This window comes from Geotrypetes seraphini, chromosome 9, assembly GCF_902459505.1.
Source record: "Geotrypetes seraphini chromosome 9, aGeoSer1.1, whole genome shotgun sequence".
Taxonomy (NCBI): domain Eukaryota; kingdom Metazoa; phylum Chordata; class Amphibia; order Gymnophiona; family Dermophiidae; genus Geotrypetes; species Geotrypetes seraphini.
In genome coordinates, this window is record NC_047092.1 from 20,329,060 (window position 1) to 20,354,012 (window position 24,953).

At 45.0% G+C, this 24,953-nt stretch overlaps 1 protein-coding gene across 1 annotated transcript in view; it reads left to right on the forward strand.

Annotated features, from left to right (window-relative positions):
* Positions 1-3,097: 3,097 nt before the first annotated feature.
* The window catches only part of LOC117366880 (trichohyalin-like), a 69,382-nt gene continuing 47,526 nt past the window's right edge, over positions 3,098-24,953 (forward strand). Inside the window, exons 1-6 of the mRNA XM_033958850.1 lie at positions 3,098-3,217; positions 9,405-9,497; positions 13,049-13,222; positions 16,510-16,623; positions 17,862-18,032; positions 22,168-23,820. Of these exons, the coding sequence (XP_033814741.1) occupies positions 3,098-3,217; positions 9,405-9,497; positions 13,049-13,222; positions 16,510-16,623; positions 17,862-18,032; positions 22,168-23,820 (2,325 nt within the window). The remainder of the gene's footprint in view (positions 3,218-9,404; positions 9,498-13,048; positions 13,223-16,509; positions 16,624-17,861; positions 18,033-22,167; positions 23,821-24,953) is intronic.

Sequence of the window (24,953 nt, forward strand, 5' to 3'; positions counted from 1 at the left end):
AATAACTCTCTTCTGTGTGTCCTTATCTCTCCCTGTAGTCCAGCTTCTTTCCCCCCTCTTCCCTCCCTGCCCACTTGGTCCAGCATCTCTCCTATTTTTCCCTCAACCCGCAGGTGGTCCAACATCTCTGTTTCTCTCCTCACCACCCTTCCCCATCCCCTTCCCCATCCCTTTCTCTGTGGGTTCAGTCTCTTCCCCCTCCTCCTTCTATCTCTCTCTGTCTTTCTTTCCTTTCCTCTCTTCCTTCTATTCCATGCAGTCCATCACATCTCTCTATTACTCTCTTCTCCCCTCTGCCATATACGGTACCCCTCTGGCATCTCTTCTATTCCTCTCTCCTACCCCCAGGGTCCAGCATCTCTCTGTCCCCTTCCCCACTGCCTATGTTTGGCGTGAATAGGATTACCAGACTTCCAGATTTCCTCGGACGGCTTTTCAAAACCCGGCACTTTGTCCGGGTTTTGAAAAGCTTCCTCTAAATCGACGTCGGGCAGGAGGATATCCGTGCGGATGCCACGTGAAGACATCTCGTGCATGCATAGATACGTGTGATGCCATCATGGCAAATCTGCACATGCGTGGATTCCCTCCTGCTCAAGTGCAGGTAGCGGGGTGGGGAGGGGGGAGAGGGGGGACTGGGGTGGAGCTACGATGGATTAGGGGTGGGACTAGGGCGTAACAGAGTGGCGATGGGTGGAACTGGGCAAACCTGGAGGGGTGGGTCTAGCATAAAATCCTAGCATAAAATCTGGTAACCCTAGACGTGAATCACGTCTACAGGAGGCGTCTAGCAGCGTCTAAGGTCATTTGCAGCGTAAACCACACCTGCTTTGATCTTGGACACCATTAGGCTCCTCTGTAGATGCAATTGCGGCATCCTTTTTCAGAGGCACCCGGGGCGCCTACATTTAAAAAAAATGATATATATTATTTAGCACAAGTATTGGATGAGACTAGGAAGATTAAGGGGTCCTTTTATCAAGCTGCGGTAGGGGTTTAACACACGTAATACCGCGCATTAAACCGCCTGCCGCGCTAGCCGCTAGCGCCTGCATTGAGCAGGCATTAGTTTTTTAGCCAGCCGTGGGGGTTAGCGTGTGATGAAATGTCTGACGCGCTAACCCCTTCACATGCCCTATGAACTCCAGCAGATGGTTTTATTTGGAACAATAAGAGTGCTGAAAAGAGTATTAGCAGTGAACCTGAGAGGCTGAGATCATCACCAACATCCCTTGACGTATGGGGAAGGTTGAGGTTGAGGTTAAATTAGGGTTACCATATTTTTCTACGGGAAACCCCGGACACAAGGCCCTGTCCTGTTTTGTCTCCAGCCCCAGCCCATCCAGTTCCATCTGCAGCCCCACCCTAGCCCCACCCCTACAAAGCCACCTCTCTTCTTCCAGATGAGCTCCAGCCATGTCTGGAGGGCCTGGAGCATGCGCGGATGTGTGTGACACCATGCATGCAAGATCAGAGGCCCTCCAGATGCGGCTGGAGTTTCCCGGGGTTTGGAAAGTTCATCCTGGAGCCCAGACAGTCCTCGAAAAAGACCTTAGATAACCTTAGGTTAATTCCTGTTATGATGTGCACAAAACTAGCCCATTTGGAGCCATTACCCCTGTATGAAAGCAGGAGTGAATCGATGGGACAATATTACATGGGGGTGCTGGGCAATAGAAAGGATCCCAAAAGGGCCTTACACCTAATTGAACTAGAAGGTGCCCAATGAACACAGCTTAGTTTAATCAATTGTATTTTTCTCTTTCAAATTACCTTTATTTGTAAGCCAATGGTGCACTCTAGTGGCCAAACAGGAAAATTAGCAAATTGGATTTCTCACCTAGAGTTGCCAGATGTCTTGAAGTCCTGTTAGCTACCTTTTGATATAAGTCAGCCTCTCCACTATCTGGTATGTGTTCAACAGATTCCTAGTGGCCTGACCACTAGGCGACATTTTTCCTCTAAACTACAGTTCCCTAGTGGAGAATAACTAAACAAAATAACACTAAATAAACCAATCCCCACTTATATGCAAGAGTGCAGTATAGGTCTACTTATATACAGGATGAGGCCTCAGTAATGGAGCCTACGCACAGTCATATTCACTGACTGGATTTATCAGCGTAGTTGTTCTGCTCCTTGCTCCAATCATCGGCCGCACACCTGTATCCCCTTACTTTAGCAAATTATTTCTATCCATTTTATTAAGTAATAAATATCCTAAAAGTTCTTCAATTAGTTAAATTCACTCCATGATTTCTTTTCTATAAAGAGCTAAATCATTTTTTAGCTTCATAATATATTTTCTTTAAACTATAAATCTTTTTTTCTTTTTCTTATTTGTATTAATTTCCAACTTATCTTCTAGTTTACAGCTATTTGCATTCTTCGGATTCGTCTGCACTATTTCATTTCACTGAAACATTACTGAAAGATTTCTTAGCTTCAGGCAGTGCTCGTGTGTCAAAAACTGTCATTTCATTTCACTGAAAACATTACGTTTCACTAAAACATTACTGAAAGGTTATTTAGCTTCAGTCAGTGCTTATGTATCAAAAAATGCCTATACTGTATTATGAAGCAAAAAAATGATTTAGCTCTTTATAGAAAAGACAAAAAGTTTCAAGTTTATTAGGATTTTATATACTGCCTATCAAGGTTATCTAAGCGGTTTTACAATCAGGTACTCAAGCATTTTACATAATAGTAGATATTTTCATGCCATGAGGACTTGCAATCTAAAGTTTGTACCTGGGAAAAGGGTACCTGGGAAAAGTGACTTGCCCAGTGTCACTGGGAGAATCAAGATTTTAGCCACAGATTTCCGTTCCACTGGCCTGACCACTAGGCTACATTTTTCCTCTGCCATACCATCATCACCACTAACTAAACAGGGCAAGTGTGCCACTGGAAAGGAACCCCCCATCACCACCGTGCTTCCATGCCCCTTACCTTATTCTGTTATTTATCTTTTTTTTTTTTTTTTTCAAATTTATAAATCATTTTCAATGAACATAGCTCAATAAAATTGTACATAAAAATTAATAGTGTCCGCCAACAGTCCTCCCAATAAAGTTTCCTGAGTCTGAATCTGACGATGAAACTGAAGAGGCAGAAGAGGATCAGCTTTTCCAGTGGGAACAGCCATATCATTACCCAGCTGATAAATAATTTAATTAGCAGTTTATCTGAAGCCATCATGAGCAGTGGACAGACAGTGAGTCCCACCTCTGGAACCAGCAGGAACAAAGGTAAGGACACAGCCATAGAAGCCAGCTCTGGGAGTGCTATTGTGCTTGAGAACTCTCAGTATTGAGCAAACACTCAAGGAAGATATAGCGGCGCTAGAAAAGGTTCAAAGAAGAGTGGCCAAGATGGTAAAGGGGATGGAACTCCTCTCGTATGAGGAAAGGCTAGAGAGGTCAGGGCTCTTCAGCTTGTAAAAGAGACCGCTGAGGACATGATTGAAGTCTACAAAATCCTGAGTGGAGTGGATCAATTTTTTACTCCGTCAAAAATTACAAAGACTAGAGGACACTTGATGACGTTACAGGGAAATACTTTTAAAACCAATAGGAGGAAATATTTTTTCCACTCAGAAGATAGTTAAGTTCTGGAACGCGTTGCCAGAGGTTGTGGTATGAGCGGACAGCTTAGCTGGTTTTAAGAAAGGTTTGGACAAGTTCCTGGAGGAAAAGTCCATAAACTGCTGCCGAGACAGACATGGGAGAAGAAAGATATGGTGTTAACTAGTACGATATTTGTAATATTATGGATATTCCATGAAGAATAAAAAGGTAGATGCTGCTTTCATTAGATCATGACCATGTGCCACATGACTTTGTAGCAAAACAAGAAAAAGATTGTAGAACTGAAGATCGGACGTACCAGTTCGTAGTTTAATAAGCCCCCAAATAACTTAAACGCCGTGGGATCCTTTTACGAAGGTGCGCTAGTGTTTTTAACGCACGCGCCAGATTAGCGCACGCTATAGTGCGTGCTAGCTGAAAAACTACCGCCTGCTCAAGAGGAGGCTGTAGCGGCTAGCGCGTGCGGCATTTTAGCGCGTGCTATTCCACGGGTTAAGGCCCTAACGCGCCTTCGCAAAAGGAGCCCTATAATCTTATGAACAATCCGCAAAGGGTGTACAGCATTCAGTCACGAGTGATCCACGGGATAGAAACCAAATAATGTGTACAATAAAAATGGTAGAACCAAAAACACAAATACAAAAGAGGTGTAGGAAAATAAGTCAAAACCAAAATCACCTCAGTGAAAAACACCAAAATAGTACAGAACTTATAGTGTAACAAGCCTCAGAGACCTTACGTTCAAGCAATCTACTGCTGTATACGTATAGCCAGTCAGAATCTCAATCACTGGCTTGTGACAAGAAATGTACTATGATTTTCAATGTTCTAGTTATTTTAAAATTATGATTTAAATGTATTTTATCTTCTAAACATGTCTATCATTCAGAAAAAAAATCAACATTCAACAGTAATGCAAATATTAATAAACAGCACTTATCTGTGAAATAATGAAAATCCGGTGCGTGCACTAAAAAACACTAGCGCACCTTTGTAAAAGGAGCCCCGAATCCTGCAAATGAGGACTGATTAGAAATCGGATGTTAAAATATAAAATTGTAAACATAGACTGGTCGTGTTGTCTATATCTCAAAGGCATAGAACCAGACGGCTGAAAAGGATGAATTTTCAGCATCACAAAGCTATACCAGAGTGCTGGGGGGTGCCTTGTGGATCCCCTGGTAGTGGTGCTCCTCCTTCAGGTTCATCAAGTGGACCAACCATTGAAGAGGTTGATTAAAATAAGGATATGTGTTCCAGATTTGCCTGTTTAAATTAGAGGTCTGCACGGGAACGGGGATCACGGGAATCCCGCGGTTCCAGCGGGGGGTCCCGCGGGAATCCCCCCTAACCCACGGGACTCCCACGGGGACCCCCCTCTGGCCCACGGGACTCCCACGGGGACCCCCTTCTAGCCAACGGGACTCCCACGGGGATGGAAGGCTTTGAAGCAGGGTTCATCCATATAATATAATAGACACGTCAGCCTTAGTAAAAGAGGGGATTTATAAGTGAATTACCTCAACAGAAAACAAAAAAAGGGTTCCACCAAAGAGATTCCACAAGGAAAACAGCAAAAGAAACTGTGGAATTGATGATCCTGTCAGAAGTAATTGCTGCTTTTTATGGGGACGGGCGGGGATGGAGGTAATTCCTTGCGGGGATGGGTGGGGACGGAGAGGATCCTGGCGGGGACGGGTGGGGACAGAGAGGATCCTGGCGGGGACAGGTGGGGACAGAGAGGATCCTGACGGGGACGGGTGGGGACGGAGAGGATCCTGGCGGGGACGGGTGGGGACAGAGAGGATCCTGGTGGGGACGGGTGGGGACGGAGAGGATCCTGGCAGGGACGGGTGGGGACAGAGAGGATCCTGACGGGGACAGAGAGGATCCTGGTGGGGACGGATGGGGACGGAGAGGATCCTGGCGGGGACGGGTGAGGACGGAGAGGATCCTGGCGGGGACGGGTGGGGACGGAGAGGATCCTGGCAGGGACGGGTGGGGACGGAGAGGATCCTGGCAGGGACGGGTGGGGACAGAGAGGATCCTGGCGGGGACAGAGAGGATCCTGACAGGGATGGGTGGGGACGGAGAGGATCCTGGCGGGGACGGGTGGGGACAGAGAGGATCCTGACAGGGACGGGTGGGGACGGAGAGGATCCTGGCGGGGACAGGTGGGGACAGAGAGGATCCTGACAGGGACGGGTGGGGACGGAGAGGATCCTGGTACGGACGGGTGGGGACGGAGAGGATCCTGGTGGGGACGGGTGAGGACGGAGAGGATCCTGGCGGGGACGGGTGGGGACGGAGAGGATCCTGGCGGGGACAGGTGGGGACAGAGAGGATCCTGACAGGGATGGGTGGGGACGGAGAGGATCCTGGCGGGGACGGGTGGGGACAGAGAGGATCCTGACAGGGACGGGTGGGGACGGAGAGGATCCTGGCGGGGACAGGTGGGGACAGAGAGGATCCTGACAGGGACGGGTGGAGACGGAGAGGATCCTGGTGGGGACGGGTGGGGACGGAGAGGATCCTGGCGGGGACGGGTGAGGACGGAGAGGATCCTGGCGGGGACGGGTGGGGACGGAGAGGATCCTGGCGGGGACAGGCGGGAATGGGTGGGATTTCTGTCTCCACGCAACTCTCTAGTTGAAATATAAAGAACTCAGCCAGTAGACATCCCAAGATCTTTAGTCGTTGAGCTGCTGTTTAATTTCTGGGCATTTTGAGTACTTGAAAACCTGCACAAGAAGAAGGTGGTAATAGCACTGCATTTCATACTGTAACAGAGTTTTGAGTCCTAGCAAAAAAAAACAACAAAGAGCCTTTGAATTTTTCTAATGATGTTTCTCCACGCAAATAACTTGGTAAAGCATTCCAAAGCTGAGGAGTTATGACTGAAAAAATAGTAGTCCTCCTTGTACCAATAACTTTTAGGGATGGGATAGTCAAAAGATGCTGCTCTGTTGATCCTAATGTCCGAAATGGAGTATACGGTATAAGAAGACGGTCGAGGAATATTGGTGCATTTGATAGCCGGATTTTAAAGGTTAGTATTGCAATTTTGAATATGATTCTATAGGAGATCGGTAACCAATGTGCTTTTTTCAGAAGTGGGGTCACATGATCATATATTTTTTTTTTGAATCGGTGATCAATTTTATTGCCGTATTTTGTATTATTTGCAATCTTCTCAATTCTTTCTATGTTATGCCCTTATACAGTGTGTTCCAATAATCCAACCTAGAGATAACTAAAGAGTGAATTAGAATGTTTAGGGCATCTGGTTCTAACATTTTTGTTAAGGATCTGATTAGTCCAGGGATCTCAAAGTCCCTCCTCAAGGGCCGCAATCCAGTCGGGTTTTCAGGATTTCCCCAATGAATATGCATTGAAAGCAGTGCATGCACATAGATCTCATGCATATTCATTGGGGAAATCCTGAAAACCCGACTGGATTGCGGCCCTCAAGGAGGGACTTTGAGACCCCTGGATTAGTCGCAGCTTGTAGAAACAGGTTTTTTTTAACCACTGAGCTGATCTGGTCGTGATATGAATGTTTCTGATCTAGGACTACTCCCAGTAATTGTGTAGTTGATAATCACCTTCCAGAATTTTTCTGACATCGAAGAATGATTTAGAGCTTGTTTGTACTTCAGAACTGATCGAATTTGTGCTCCGTCCCTATTATAACAGGGACGATTAACGATGTTGTCTTGATATGTCTATGTTATACGTGACAATCGGAGGGGAAACAAGATTCTATGTATGTCATATGGAAACCGCATAGTTGCATGCGGTATATAAATTTTTAAATAAATAAATTTTGATATATTTCAAGCCAACAGGTTGTCTTCAATTTGATGTTTATATTATTTATGTCACTGGGGGTCTTCCGTGTTTGGCGGGTGTAAGAGTTGAATATCGTCTGCACAGGCGTAAGAAGAAAATCCGATTGATTGACTGAGAGTCAGTAAAAGGGACAGAAACATTTTCTACATTATTTGGGTTTTATCTTGTGGGTCACTTGTTTTGAGATGACTGTTTTCAAGTTATTTGGACGCTTATTTGGATGCAATTAAGATTTTAATTCACTCTCTAGTTATTTCTCACCTCGACTATTGTAACTCTCTTCTCAATGGACTCCCCCCAAAAAGAACTCCGACGCTTACAAATAATTCAAAATACAGCAATAAAACTCATCTATAAAACTGGCAAATTTGACCATGTTACTCCACTTTTGAAGGAAGCACACTGGCTCCCTATTACACACCGTATCACCTATAAAACCATTCTGCTCACCTTTAAAATAAGACTTTCCCACCAGCCTTTATATCTTGATAAGCTTCTTATCCCACAATGCCCAACACGCCTACTGAGGTCAGCAGATCAGAAACTTTTGTTAATCCCTTCCATAAAAGACTTCTTCTACACTAGGAAAATAAACTTCGCAGTAGTAGCTCCAACTCTGTGGAATGCTCTGCCACAGCAACTCCGATTCGAACATCAACTTGATAAATTCAAGATAAGCCTGAAGACTTTCTTATTTAGCGACGCCTTCTCCTGTATTTAGAGACCCTTTTTCTTTTTTCTTTTCTCTTTTTCTTCTTTTTTTTTTTCTCTTTCTTCTCATTCTTTTCTATTTTTTTTTTCTCTACTTATTCAGCAAACCGCTTTTATAAAGCGATCCCGCCCCACATGTTCTACCCTCTCCCCTCTCTCTCCCTTCTTCTTTTAACATGTAACTTTCCCCTCCCTTCTCCCTTTTTCCCTCACTCTCATGTCTGTCCTGTTTATGTCCTTGGTGTTCACTATTATTATTTTTTAATTATTTATCTTTTTAAAATTTTATTGTAAACTGGCCAGATACTTGCTGATGGTCGGTATATTAAAACTCAATAAACTTGAAACTTGAAACTTATTTAAACTACAAACCGGCACATCCGACCTTCTGTTCCACAATCTTTTCCTTGTTTTGCTGCCTCATTTCCTTTCTGGAACCTTTTGGAGCTATTTTGAATTTTGTTGTTTGTCACGTGACTTTGGGGTCCTTTTACTAAGGCGCGGGTACTACATGCTAACATGTGCATAGAATATAATGGGGAGGTTGATAAGAAGTGATAAAGTCAAGAAATGAACATTGTCTGCTTGTCTAAAGTTATAATTTTAATTACCTCTTTATTTTTATGAGACCTATTGGGAGTAGTTACAGTCCTAATAATGTGGACTTGGATTTGAAAGATTTATTTCTTGAATGTAATAATTTTGTTTAACATTGGTGCTAAATCAACTAGCACGCCTTAGTAAAAGACCCCCTTTGTCCGAGGTCTACAATACAGCTTCAATACTTAGAACCTGGCCTGATGGTTGCGCTGACCCCTCTCCTAGACAGAATGTTATCATTCCAGGCAGCCAAACTGAACACATGGCTCGTAAAACCCATACTCGAGGCCCCTTCATACGCCAACTTCAGAAAATCACTGAAGACCCGTCTCTCTAACAAATTCTAATCCCAGTTCTTGTCCAATCCCCCTCAGCTATCCTCATCCCAATCCTCAATTCTCTTGATTTTAGATTAACTCATGCTCTTCCCATTTGTAATGGTATTACACCCAAATTGTTTTCCCCTGCATCCCAATCTCTGACTAGATACTTCCTTTGATTCAAACCAACTTGGTTCTCTTCCATTTGTAATTTGTATCCCAGAAAGTACTTTTTCTTTTCCCCTTACATAACATACACTCATTGTATGTATCTTGTTGTATGGAATAGCGGTATATAAGAAATAAAATTATTATTATTATTATACCTCAGATGTACTGCGCAAAGTGTTCCAACTGCAGTGAGTCTGGGGAGCTCCTGGATATGCTGGTGGAGATTGAGAGGAGGCACTGGATGAAAGAGCAGGTAAGGCGTGAAAAGATCTCGTTGGGCCTTAGTCTCTCAAATTCATTTGGGCTTCAGGAAGGTGAATTTGAGGTGGTGGTGGTGGTGGTGGTGGTGGGGAAACCTCAAATATCAACTGGAACTGTCATAGTCAGAAAACAGAACCAAAGAGCAGGGCAGGATTAACCAACAGACCAAGTAGGCATGTGCCTAGGGCCCGAAATGGTCAGGGGGGGGCCCGATGAAGGAAGGCATCAACATTGTTTATTTCCAAACGGCGATGAGCCCCTCCAGCATTGATCGGCAGCACGGGCCCCCCCGATCAGCAACCTCCCCCCCCTTGACGGAAAGTAAGACAAGCAAGCAATGCGGGTAAGAAAGGCAACGGGAACTGTAATTTTGCAAGCGGTGCTACTTGCCCAAAGCTTCCCTCTGACACAGCTTCCTGTTTCCGCCTGGGCGGGGTGGGGCGGGGCAGGGGGCCCAGTGTACTTGTGTGCCTAGGGGCCCTCGATGAATTAATCTTGCCCTGCCAAAGAGTCTAACAAAAGGGGCAGACTTAATTCGCCTCTGGAAATCGAATAGCGTGATATAATGACGATCACCAGAAGAGTACATGTAACAAATATTTGGCACAGAAAAGATGTTTATTAAGGTCTGAAACAAGGTATCTGGAGCTTGCAGGAGAAAAGGCCGTCAAAGGCAGCTCATTAACACACTCCATATACAAGTTTATTTAAAATTTCATAAATTGCCTAGACATAGTTTCTAGGTGGTTTACAGCTAAAATTAATGGACAGTAGACACGACAATAGGATTTGAACAACAGGATAGGAGGGGAAAACTACAATATTAAATAGAAAATAAACAATTAGGGCAAGAACAAAAGGTACGATAGAAAAAAGAAAGTGATCTCTCGTACAAGAGATCTCAATTTATTTAAAAAAAAAGGAATGAAAATATTGATAATTTTGTCCTAAAAAGGACATTTCGATATTGTAAGTCTCTTTAAATGCTTTTAATTTTAATTTGAACTACCCGGCATATATTTGTCATCGGACATAAATGTATTTACTTCTGCTTAAGATGTCTGGGTGGTGGCAGTGTCAAAAAAGGGTCCCTTAGGGGAAAAAAATAGGACATCGAGTTAGAACAAAAAAACCCTCTCTTTTACTCTGGAAATAAAAATAACACCCCCCCCCCCCACCTCATCCACTGCTTCCCCCAACACATACATTTTAATTAGTTGTGAAGGCTGTCTAGGTTTTCCTTGCAAAAGACACTTTTAAAGGTCCAATGCCACCTTTTTAGACCAGGCTTATGGGGTTCATAGACAACCCCGCGAAAGACAAAGGCGCGCGCCGACAACTGAGCGCAAGACGGAGGCACGCGCCGAAGAAAATTACAGTTTTTAGGGGCTCCAAGGGGGGGTTTTGTTGGGGAGCCCCCCCAGTTTACTTAATAGAGATCGCGCTGGTGTTGTGGGGGGTTGTAACCCTCCACATTTTACTGTAAACTTAACTTTTTCCCTAAAAACAGGGAAAAAGTGAAGTTTTCAGTAAAATGTGGGGGTTTACAACCCCCCACACCCCCACAACGCCTCCACAACGTGGCGTGATCTCTATTAAGTAAAGTGGGGGGGTTCCCCCCACACACCCCCATCGGAGCCGTAAAAACTGTAATTTTCTGCGGCGTGCACATCCGCGCTGCGCTCAATTGTCTGCGTGCGCCTTTGTCCCGGCGCGCTTTTGACCTGACACCGGCTTATGGCACTCACCTTACAAAATCTCTTTGGTCTGCCATAGGATGACTGTATTGTGCCCCCTCCCCCCTTTATCTTACTCTACACCTATTTTTCTTTTATTTATTTATCAATTTTACATTTTAACAAAATCAAACATTTTGTACAGAAAGAGTGTCTGACTTTGCATTATTTTTGTTTTAAAAGAAAAATTCTCTATTCAAACAATCTCGAGTCCTCATAATAGATCCAAGAGTTATGAGTGAACATTTAGGAAATTCAAAAGATAAGTCCTCCTTTACCAAATAAAGGTATCTAGTGAGTGGATCAAGGGGTGACGGGAACCCAAGGGGACTTAAAACTGAACTTTTTCCCTAAAAAACAGGCAAAAAGTTTGGTTTCAAGTATAATGAGGGGGGTTACAACCCCCCAAACCCCCCACAACACCAGCGTGATGTCTGTTAAGTAAAATAGGGGGGTTCCCCACCAACACCCCCCGTTGGAACCCTTTAAAATAGTGCTTTTCTTCGGCGCGACGTCAACCTTGCGCTCAGTTGTCGGCGCGCCGTTGTCTCACGTGATTTTGTCTATGAACCGATCAAGGAGCTTCATTTCTATTTACTAGTCTGTTGTTCCGTCCTTTTCCAGGCGTTTCGACGTCAAAAAAGTTGTAAGTTGAGCTGGTTCAAAAAACACATATTTGTTATCACGATACCTTACCACACATTTACACGGAAAGCGCAAGAAGAAAATACCACTCAACTGTGTAACTCCTGGTTTCAATAAAAGAAATTGTCGTCTACGATTATGAGTTTCTTTACTAACATCTGGGAAAACTTGAATTTTCAAACCTAGGAACTCCTTATGTTTATTTTTTAAAAACATTTTTAATATCCATTCATTATCTGGCAATAATGCCACAGATAATAGAAGAGTTGCTGGTTTAGCCAAATCTTTATCAGATACTCATCTATAATCTCAAAAAATCTGACCATATAAGCCCCTTCTACAAAAAACTGCACTGGCTGCCTATGGAGGCGAGGATTATCTTCAAATTTGCTTGCCTCTGCTTCAAAACCCTAACAGGCTCGTCCCCAATCTACCTATCAGATCACTTTGTCCGTCCGGGCCCCACCCACACACATAACGCCCACTTGTTTGCCTTCCCGTCCCTAAAGTGCTGCATCTACAAGAGATTCCTTGACAGATCCCTGGCGTTCCAGGCATGCAAATGGAACAAATGTCTATCCACTCTCATCTCTAATTCTCCCTCCTACCAAACTTTCAGGAAGTCAATCAAAACTTATCTCTTTGACAAATATCTCTGACTCCCGCCCTCCTTGTAACTCTACTTTTAACTATGCCTTGTACCTCCCACCTTCCTGCACCTCCCACCTAGCTGCCTCCTCCATACCTGCACCTCCTACCTACCTGCACCCGACTTCCTAAGCCACGCCGATTGACTTGTTTATAACCTCGCTATCTCCTTCTTGCCTGCTCCCGACTCGCTAAGTTATATTGATTGATTGACTTATTTGTAAATTTCGCTGTAGATGTACAGTCTCTTGTCATGTAAACCGCTTTGAACTATTCTGGTACTGCAGTATACAAAAATAAAGTTATTATTATTATTATATTTCCAAAATTGCTGTTAAATCTAGTTGAGGTTCCTGTTCAGTCTGTTTCAAAAATCTTCCGCTTGCTGTTCCATTACTTTAGAAGGCAAGTACCGTAATAACCTATTTTTCTTTCTATCCCCATCTTTACTCTCTCTCTGTCTCTCTTACATGTGGTGGTTTTATGTCATTTAATTTATTCATTCCTTCCTTAGCTTTACTGGGATTTTCAGCTCCTGGACTGTGACCGGGATAACCAGCTTTCTCTTCAGGACACAGGCCTACTCCTGCAGTTAGCACAAGAGGCCAACATCACTGACAAAACCTGGAGGGACTTCACGAGGAGTTCTGGGCACACGGCACGCGGTGTGACGTGGGAAGCACTGGAGGTAAAGGAACATCAAGCACCGGAGATGCTCAACATCCTGCGGAGATGCCAAGGGGTGATCCATCCCAAAGAGCGAGAATTACCTAAGGCCAAAGAGTGGTATTTTCTCAGTAGTGTTTCAGGGTAGAGAGTGACATGGTGACATAATTCATCACCATTCCCGTACACGCGAAACAATTCCGCGTCATTCTTTAGTGTCTATCTCAACCTCAGTCCTTCTATACCAGCGTTCTTCAATGCAAGGCTTGAAGGTCATTGGTTGTGGCCATTCATACTCTGATTCTTATGTGAGCCAAGGATAATGAAGCCATTGTGACATCACTGATGTGACTGGCTCTTAGGCATTGGTGGAATGAGGAATTATGATGTCACAGTATCTGCTCTGGATACCAGAGACTGTCATTCTCTAGTGTCGATCTCAACCTCAGTCCTTCTACTCCAGCATTCTTCAATGCAAGGCTTGAGGGTCAGTGGCTGTGTCCATTCATACTCTGATTCTTCCCTCTTTCCTTAAAGAATGACATGGAGATGGTTTCCTGAGGTTGTCCACGGGGACGGGAGCGGTGATGAATTTTGTCACCATGTCAATCTCTGTTTCAGGGGTATAAATCTAAACACATTCTTGCTTCTCCCCACATGCAGTTCTTTATCTCTGGCCTCAGTTTCTATCCTTCAGCAACCCTTGATTTGACCTCAATCACCCCTGTATCCAGCCTTAAAAACCTTCACTACCCCCACTTGCTTCTCAACAAACTTCCTCCTCCCCAGCAAATATCTAGTCTCTGGCCTCAGTCACTTTCATTCACCCCCCCCCCCTCCCTTCATAAAGGGGATGGAACTCCTCTCATATGAGGAAAGACTAGAGAGGTTAGGGCTCTTCAGCATGGAAAAGAGACGGCTGAGGGGAGATATGATTGAAGTCTACAAAATCCTGAGTGGAGTAGATTGATTTTTTTTTTTACTGCATCAAGATTTACAAAGACTAGGAGATACTCGATGAAGTTACAGCGTAATATTTTTTTCACTCAGAGAATAGTTAAGCTCTGGAATGCGTTGCCAGAGGATGTGGTAAGAGCAGTTAATGTAAGCTGGTTTTAGAAAAAGGTTTGGACAAATTCCTGGAGGAAAAGTCCATAGTCTGCTTTTGAGACAGATATGGAGGAAACCGCTGCTTGCCCTGGATCGGTGGCATGGAATGCTGCTACTATTTGGGGTTTTGCCAGCCACTTGTGACTTGGATTGGCTTCCGTGAAGAAGAAATACTGTGCTAGATGGACCATTGGTCTGACGTAAGACTATTCTTATGTTCTTACTCCACATGCCACATTTTTCCTACCAGACTCCAACTACATGTCCCCGGTTCATAGACAACGGCGCGAAAGACAAAAGCGCGTGCCAACAATTGAGTGCAGTGCGGAGGCACGCGCCGCTCTAAATTACTGTTTTTAGGGCTCCGACGGGAGGGGCATGGGGGGGAACCCCCCACTTTACTTAATAGACATCGTGCCGGCGTTATGGGAGGTTTTGGGGGTTGTAACCCTCCACATTTTACTGTAAGCTTAACTTTTTCCCTAAAAACAGGGAAAAAGTGAAGTTTTCAGTAAAATGTGGGGGGTTACAACCCCCCAAACCCCCCACAACGCCCCCACAATGCGGCGCAATGTCTATTAAGTAAAGTGGGGGGGTTCCACCCCCACACCCCCCCCCGTCGGAGCCCTAAAAATGGTAATTTAGAACGGCGCGCGCCTCCACGCTGCGCTCAATTGTCTGGGCGCACCTTTGTCCCGGCGCGCTTTTGACCTGACACCCTTCGATTTAGATAGGCGCCTCTCTAGTTGGGCGCCTCTGAAATAGGTGCCTAATATTAGGTGCAAGTTACAGAATTTGGGCCTTAGTATCTCTGCTCCTGGGTCAAGAGCAATGTTCCCTCTAAGGATTGATGAGGTGTGTGCAAAAAAAAATATGCATGAGCGACAAGTTACATACTCCACAAATTTATGAGCAGGCGCGCATGCGCACTCCTATCTGCGTGTTCTGTGAGGTGTAGGTCCGTGGCCGCCGAAGTGCGCATGCGCAAGTCCCCAGCCTTACTGGTATGTTCATGCTGTTCTTTGGTCTGCCCTGCTCCTTGCCTTAGTGTATTTTTAAGCTGAAAGACGTGGCAGCGGCTCCTCTCACGATCCCCACCTGCGTCGGAAGTCCGATGCAGTCGGGGATCTTGAGAGGAGCCGCCGCTGCATCTTTCAACTTGAAATACACTAAGGCGAGCAGGGCAGACCGAAGCTTCAAAAAACATTTCAGGCGACGGTGCGGAGCGGCGGATGGAAAAAAACAAGGCTCCGAGGAGGACGCGCAGGCACAGCGTCGCCCGAGGAGAACGACAAGTGCCGGGCTCACGCCGCTTCTGTCCCCTTTCGCGGTGCCACGCCGGCGCTTGGCCCGAGCCGCCGCCGCCGCTTCCTCTCACCTCCGCCCGCGCTCGATTCCAGTCACGCCCACTGCGTATTTTAGTGAGCGACACGAGAAAAATTATGAGCGACGCCAATGAAAATTGTGAGCGATCGCTCGTGCGCTCAGCTTAGAGGGAACATTGGTCAAGAATCAATGATTCCTAACCGTATAACGTACACATCAACCAATCAGCTACCAACTGAAAAAGTTGTCCTATTCTAAATCAGATTCGTTGTGGCTTCTTGTGTATTCTGCATTGTTCTGTGCCCCAGTGAAGGTGATATATCAAACCTGAATGAACATAAACATTTCCCAAGGTCATAATGAGCGGTTTGTTTGTCTTTCCCCATTGGACGCATATGTGCAGTTCAGCTTTATTTCTACAGTGCCATCAGCAGCAGTATTTAAGGGGCTTTCCAGGGTAAGTCAGGATGTTAGGGATTCCCTATCCTCAGTAACTTGCTGTAGGGAATCAATTGCTTCATGACAGACCAAGGGACCACTCTGTGGCACTGAAGAGCTAGAGTTTCTTAATTTCCTGAGGACAGACATTTTACCCTGAGCAATCAAACTCTGGAAATCGTCTTGGGTTCAGTTAGAGAGACGGTGGCGTAATTCCTGAAGCTGGTGTACTCCTTAGGTGCCGACCGAGAGAGGTGACATTAAAGATATCCAACATCAGTTCTTCCACTGGAGCTTAGAAGCCGGTGTGACAGCAGCAAGCTCTAGGAGTTTAAACACAACGGGAGTTTGGGCTGCCTTTTACCTGTCCTGCTGTATTCTTGCATTGCATCTCTGCTCTATAGAGAAATATTTCACTGGATTTCTGTCCTGTAGGAATGGCTGTTTGGAAATCCCTTGCTTGGGTCAGATGAAGAAGAATCTCCTCCGCAAATGCAGCTGAAGGCAGGTGCCAAGGAGGGATGCACAGGAATGAATCTCCATGCCAAGGTGAGGTATAGAGTGAGCACATAACTGCAACCAGCACCTGGGTCATGTGTCTGGGGGTTTTGGAGTGAAAGGCAGAGGTCAACGTCATACTTAACCTAAGGACCAGATGAATTTCTGGCCCAGGGCACCGGTGCTAAATGGCACCAAAAATTAAGCTCCTCCCTCTTCTGAGGCTGCTGTCCTGTCCAATCTCGGTGCATCTTCATAGGCCAGTTGACGCTACCGCTTGACACTGAAGCCGGCCTATGAAGCAGCACACTGCCGGGAGTAGGCAGTGGCATCAGAAGAGGGAGGAGGGAACTGACCAGGGAGTGGGGGGGGGGGGGGGACCGAGGGGCGGGGCATGGGCCACGTTCTTGAGCTGGCTCTGGCCAGAGGTGTTACAGCATCTACCACCTATGCCATGTGCCTGGGGTTTTGGAGTGAAAGGCAGAGGTCAACGTTAGCTTAACCTAAGAACCAGATTAATTTCTGGCCCAGGGCACCGGTGCTAAATGGCACCAAAAATTAAGCTCCTCCCTCTTCTGAGGCTGCTGTCCTGTCCAATCTCGGTGCATCTTCATAGGCCAGTTGATGCTACCGCTTGACACTGAAGCCGGCCTATGAAGCAGCACACTGCTGGGAGTACACAGTGGCATCAGAAGAGGGAGGAGGGAACTGACCGGGGAATGGGGGGGACTGAGGGGCGAGACATGGGCCAGGTTCTTGAGCCGGCTCTGGCCAGAGGTGTTACAGCATCCACCACCTATGCCATGTGCCTGGGGGTTTTGGAGTGAAAGGCAGAGGTCGTCAGCTTAGCCTATGGACCAGATTAATTTCTGGCCCAGGGCACCGGTGCTAAATGTCACCAAAAATTAAGCTCCTCCCTCTTCTGAGGCTGCTGTCCTGTCCAATCTCGGTGCATCTTCATAGGCCAGTTGATGCTACCGCTTGACACTGAAGCCGGCCTATGAAGCGGCACACGGCAGTGGCATCAGAAGAAGGAGGAGGGAACTGACCGGGGAGTGGGGGGGGACCGAGGGGTGGGGCATGGGCCAGGTTCTTGAGCCGGCTCTGGCCAGAGGTGTTACAGCATCCAGCAGATATGCCACATGTCTGGGAGGGTGCTGGGATGAAACCCAGAGGCACTGCAGCAGCCAGTGGCTGTACCACGTAGTAAAAGACGGTTGGCACCATTTGAATGAAAAAGATTTGCATTAGTAGTGATATCATGACATCAAGTGTATTGTGTTCATTAGGACTCCCCGGTGGAGCTCAGCATGGCGGAACAGGATTATGTTGCAGAGAGTCAGCTGATAGAAGTGAAAGTCATCCCTGGACATCTCTTCCTGACCAAAGATGGGAGCAGTGCAGTCAAAGACGGTCCTTCAGCTTCAGGACAAGCCAAGGATATGTCAACTACACATCATGTAAGGATAAACCATCTCCTGTTCTAGCAGAGCTTCCTCGTTTTCACACTCCAGCCCTTTACGTGGAAAAGGCTGGAGCCCACTGACATAAGGTACAGGGGAGAGTGGCTGAATTTCACTGCTTTCCCCAAAACCCTGTCCCAGCAATCCCCCATGGCTATCTCCTTCAAGACAGATAGCTTCTGGCTTTAAAGGGACTTTAATAAGCAGAATGTATGCCCTTCCTGCTGGCCGTAATGAAGAAAAATTTCACGTTATTTGGTTGCCCCTCTCTCCCCCCCCCCCCCCAATCTAGGTTTTGAATATTAGCTTGAATGCTCAAGGTGAATTTCCAAATTCCTGACAGCGTGTATATAAATGAAATAAACAAGTAATACCATAAGGCACAACTGGGGAGACAGATTGGCACAGAAGGCTCTGAGACTTTTACTCAAAGGATTTAAATCTATAGGAAGATAGTAGGAGAATGATGAAGAAGTCTGCAGGGAAGAGATTAAACCAGTGTTCTTCAACCACCGGTCTATGGACCAGTGCCGGTCCACAGAAATTTCCTGCCGATCCACAGTGCCAGCACGTGCATCAGGCCCAAAACAGTGTTCTTCAACCGCCGGTCCACGGTGCGATTGATGCGGCGTTATCTTCGAGCCAGCTCCCTCTTCCTAACTGATGCACAAAGCCACGGGCAGTGGCTCCTACAGACATCCTGAGCCTGAACCGGAAGCCTTCTCTCTGACGTTGCAACATCAGAGGGAAGGCTTCCAGATGAGGCACAGGACGTGCAAGGTGCAATTAGTACTATTATGGGGGCGGGGTCTGGGGTGGACATCGAGTAGAGATGGGCAGGGTCTGGCCCACGACTTAGCCGCCGGTCCACAGACCGATGCCGGTCCACAGAATAATTTTTTTATTTCTGCCGGTCCATAGGTATTAAACCATAGGATTAAACCATGGCACTAGGGTCAAGTATTCTTTATGACCGAGGTGGGTTTTCAGGTGGAATTTGAAGGACTGGAATACTCAAGACTATTGAGCAGAGAGAGATTAAAGTGCAATAGTGGGGTGCGGTGACAATATGTCCATCACTTTGCTGGCCCCTCCCACATCCAAAAGGTCTTGTTCTAGGCGTTTGGAACTTGGACGATTTTTTGGGACGAGAATGTAGTATACAGTAAAGATAGACGTACTAGCAGTTTGGACAATCAAACGGCTGGACGTTGAAGTAGACGATTTGGGGTGAAAAAAAAAATTGGGGACGTATTTTTCGAGAATGAACTTTGGATGCTGCCAACTTTGGGGTGCTAGCACCCTAGGCCCAAAACGGACTGAGACGCTTGTTATGATTATGTGTCCTGATGATTTGGAATTTGGTTTTACTGAATAGCATGCATTGCAAATTTACAGCAATCGCAATAAAATGCACTGATGCCATAAGTGCACATTATTGTAGCTCAAGGTCCATTTTACACAATGGGGCCCAGTGGTGTAGTAAGGGTAGAAGGCGCCCGGGGCGGTGGCATCTCCCCCTGTTCTCCCTCATGCCCCTCCACTCTGCACCCCTGCTCCTTCCTGCCTCCCCCTCCCCCACTCCCTCACTCCCCCCCTCTCGCTCTCCCTCCCCCCTCCGTACCTCTAAATCTTCACCACCGCGAGTGGCTTCTGCGGTATGCTCCTCGCGCCAGCGTTGGATTTCCCTCTGAGGTCACTTCCTGGCCCAGTGACCCAGAAGAGATTCAGAAGGGAGTCAGGCTGGCACGAGCAACAAGCAGAAGTTGCTCGAACTAGCGAAGATATACAGAGGTACAGGGTGGGGGGAAGGGATGGCATGAGCGTGACATTGTGTGGTGGGTCGGGGGCACATAAGTGCCAGCGCCTGGGGTGGTCCGCAACCCTCCCCCCCGCATCCCCCTTACTATGCTAATTATGGGGCCTAGTTGCTAATAATGAATGCAGGCAGCATTAGAACATGCTAATGTAATGTAATGTAATGTAATTTATTTCTTATATACCGCTACATCCGTTAGGTTCTAAGCGGTTTGTAGAAAATATACATTAAGATTATAAATGAGAAGTAAGAAGGTACTTTAAAAATTCCCTTACTGTCCCGAAGGCTCACAATCTAACTAAAGTACCTGGAAATTAATAAAGAAGAGAAAATAAAGATGGTTGAAAAAAGAAAAATTCTATGTGAACTTATAGGATGGAAATTAAATTACAGTGTTTCTATAACCATAAAGTTCTATGACATCACAATGTAGGTGTGAAGAGCCTTAGCCAATAGGGAGAGGAGGAGATAGTGGATGCTGCGGAAGGACCATTTGGCCTTTATCTGCCATCATGTTTCTATAGTGATAAAGTTCTATGACATCACAATGCAGGGGTAAAGAGCCTTAGCCAATAGGGAGAGGAGGAGATAGTGGATGCTGCGGATGGGTCATTTGGCCTTTATCTGACATCATGTTACAGTAATGTAATGTAATGTAATTTATTTCTTATATACCGCTACATCCGTTAGGTTCTAAGCGGTTTGAAGAAAATATACATTAAGATTATAAATGAGAAGTAAGAAGGTACTTAAAAAATTCCCTTACTGTCCCGAAGGCTCACAATCTAACTAAAGTACCTGGAAATTAATAAAGAAGAGAAAATAAAGATGGTTGAAAAAAGAAAAATTCTATGTGAACTTATAGGATGGAAATTAAACTGACAGTGAAGAACTGTATGAAAAATACATATGGAATGCAGTTAGAGAGGGTAGGTTACAATCTATTTATGGTATTTGTTTAATTGTATGTATGTAATGCATGTTTATTGTTTATCAGGACTTTTTTTTTACTGCTTACGTTTGTATACTATAAAAATATATCCAGGCGATGGACAAAACAGTATGCAGGACTCCCCTGAAATTCACGGGGGTTCCGTTCCAGGAGCACTCGCGAATTTTGAAAAAACACAAATGCCGTTTAGGAGCAGATCGGAGGCAGGAGAGGGAAGCTGAGGCGTCATCGGGTGCTGAAAATCAGGTGCAGGATCCTTCTTAGTCATTTCTGACCGCCTCTTCCGGGAACTAAAGTCAGGCTACACCAATCAGGAGCTGCTTTGACACGCTATCTGGCGTGTCAAAAACAGCTCCTGATTGGTGTAGCCTGACTTTAGTTCTCAGACGAGGCGGTCGAAAATACCGCAAAAGACTGAGGCCGCGATTTGCGAACCGCGAATTCGCAGGGGAGTACTGTATAAATATAAAAGACAAATAGAACAAGGAACTCTATAAAACAGATAGATAGGAAGACACCACGCATACTAGACCTTTCATAATAAAATCTTTAAATAAATCTTTCACTAGGCTACCTTCTCAATCAGTCGTCAGCTGTATATCATTGTGGAAGATCAAGGTGGAAGATCATTCCATAATTTTTAAGCCAAAAAATCAGAAAGTCAAATTACGGGTGGATTCATGTGATGCAATCTGTGGGGTTGGGCAGGACTAACTGATTAGAAGCCATCATAGAGCCTAAAGCACGGCTAGAGGTATATGGTATAATCCATGATGACAGATACGAAGGTTCATTTGAACAAAAGACTTTATGAGGCAAAATATGAATCTTGAACCAAATTTGATATTGAATAGACAGCCAATGAAGACGGATAAAAGGTAGGGTGATATGATCAATTTTTTTTAGCATTACAGAACAATCTAGGTGTAGTGTTGTGTAATATTTGTAAATGTATGTCGGTAACTCTAGCTGCTATTTTTATAATGTCTCAACCAATTAAAGATAACAAGAAACCGTAGCCTGTGGCTTAGCCCACTGATTTGAATAGGACTGCTTGTGGTTGCTTTTCTCAGCACCTATGGGTATATGCTAAGTTCAAGTGTTTAGACTGGTGGATCTGTATTCAGAAGTGTTCAGGGTTCATGTTTCAAGATGAAGTTTTGTATTGCCTGATGTGTATTCCACAATTATTTCTATTGGTTGATTTAGAGCAAGAGTGTAAACAGAACCAACCAGTTGTGAGTTTGCTGCTGGTTCCAATCTATCTCCTGGAGCCCTGACAGTAAGATACCCTGTAAGTCCTAGTCATATATCATTGCTTCTAACCCAATACCTTGTCTCTGTTTTCTATTCTTCCTAAGCCTTCTTTGTCAGACTCTGGGTGGATGAAGCTGGAGAAGTCAGGAATCCGGATTGGCCATTCAGGAGCATCTGAAGAAGGACTGGAACCAGCAATAGAGAATTCATTGGGAAAAGGCAGCAGTGGGATAAAGGCTGAGGAATGTGATTCATCCATGCCGGAAGAGTCTGATGGCTGTAACCCACCAGTGCAAGAAGAGACTGAAGAATTTGATCAACCAGTGCAGGGAGACATTGAGGGAAGTGATCCACCAGTTGAGGAGAAGATTGAAGCATATGTTCCACTAGCGCAGAGAAAGATTGTAGGATGTGATCCACTAGTGCAGAAAGAGAGTGAGGGATGTCAATCATCAGCACAAGAAAAGACCATGATATATGATCAACTGGCAAAGGAAGGGATTGAGAAATTTGATCAACCAGCAAAAGAGGAAACAGAGAGATGTGATGCACCAGTACAGAAAGAGAATGAGGCATGTAATCAACCAACAAAGGAAGAGACTGAGAGACATCATCAACCAACAAAGGATGAGACTGAGAGACATGGTCAATCAACAAAGGAAGAGACAGAGAGATGTGACCTACCAGCACAGGATGAGACCGAGAGATGTGATCAACCAACAAAAAAAGAAACTGAAATATGTGATCAGCCAACAAAGGAAGAGACTAAAAGATGTGATCAACTGGTAAAGAAAGAGACACAGGAACGTGATCAACCAAGAAAGGAAAAGACAGAGAGATGTGAACTACCAGCACAGGATGAGACCGAGAGATGTGATCAACCAACAAAAGAAGAGACAGAGAGATGTGGTCAACCAACAAAGGAAGAGACTGAGAGATGTGATCAGCCAACAAAGGAAGAGACTGAAAGATGTGTTCCACCAATAAAGAAAGAGACTGAGGTATGTGATCAACCAACACAGGAAGAGACTGACAGACGTGGTCAACCAACAAAAGAAGAGACTGCGAGACGAGGTCAACTAACAAAGGAAGAGACAGGGAAATGTGAAATACCAGCACAGGATGAGACTGAGAGATATGATCAACCTGCCAAAAAAGAGACAAAGAGATGTGATTTACCAATACAGAAAGAGACTGAGGTATGTGATCAACCAACAAAGGAAGAGACTGACAGATGTGATCAACCAACAAAGGAAGAGACTGACAGACGTGGTCAACCAACAAAGGAAGAGACTGACAGACGTGATCAACCAACAAAGGAAGAGACTGACAGACGTGGTCAACCAACAAAGGAAGAGACAGAGAGATGCGAACTACCAGCACAGGATAAGCCTGAAAGATGTGATCAGCCAACAAAGGAAGACACTGAGAGATTTGTTCCATCAATAAATAAAGAGACTGAGATATGTGGTCAACCAGCAAAGAAAACAACTGGGAAATATGATCTGCTAGTCCAGGAAGAGACCGTGAGGTGTGATCCACCAGTAAAGGAAGACACTGAGAGATGTAATTCTCCAGTGTCAGGAAAGATAGATGGATGTGATCCACAAGTGCGGGAAAAGATTAAGGGATATGATCTGCGAGCACAAGGAGAGACTCAGGGCTTGGATCTATCAATGCTGGAAGAGACTGATGAACATGATATATCACCACAAGGAGAGGGCAAGGAGGGACCTTATAAGCATGTAACTGAACAGGTAAGCATAGGGATCTTTTGGTTGGTTAGTACCTGTCCTGCTATTAGTCTTCTGTGCCTTTTGTCTATGGGCCACCACTACAAAGGCTGGGCTTGAGGGACTATTATTATTTTTTTAACATTTATTTATATATCACTACTATCACAAAGTTCTATGCAGTTTACAAGAAATCAAGACAATCTCTTGGGAATTGCATATAATTACAAATTCTAGATGTAAAAAATGACTACAGCAAATACACACACCATCAAAGTACTTCAGATTATTTAGCATTGGAAATATATTCTAAACAAAAGTGTTTTAAGATTGTCCTAAAGGTTAAATATGAATTTGAACATTGCAAACATAAAACCATTCCCAAGATGATAAAAGGGGATGGAACTCCTCTCGTATGAGGAAAGACTAAAAAGGTTAGGGCTCTTCAGCTTGAAAATGAGATGGCTGAGGGGAGATATGATTGAAGTCTACAAAATCCTAAGTGGAGTAGAACGGGTACAAGTGGATCACTCCGTCAAAAATTACAAAGACTAGGGGACACTCGAAGTTACAGGGAAATACTTTTAAAACCAATAGGAGGAAATTTTTTTTTCCACTCAGATAACAGTTAAGCTCTGGAACGCATTGCCAGAGGTTGTGGTAAGAGCAGATAGCGTAGCTGGTTTTAAGAAAGGTTTGGACAAGTTCCTGGAGGAGAAGTCCATAGTCTGTTATTGAGAAAAACATGGGGGAAGCCACTACTTGACCTGGATCGGTAGCATGGAATATTGTTACTCCTTGGGTTTTAGTCAGGTACTAGAGACCTGTATTGACCACCATGAGAACAGGCTACTGGACTTGATGGACCTTTGGTCTGACCTAGTAAGGCTATTCTTATGGTCTTATGTTCCAGACTTTTGGAGCTTGAAAAGATAAACGTTTTCATGATGTCTAAATCTTTTATCCATTTGACTGATGGAAGAGCAAATGAACAATGATTTCAACTTCCTATTCCCAATCAAAGTGGAAAATATAAAACGCTCATACAAGACAGTTGTTAGGTTGCATCCGCAGGAGTTTCGTCAGCCAGAAGCCTGAAGTCATAATGCCATTATACAGAACCACGGTGAGACCTCATTTGGAATACTGTGTGCAAT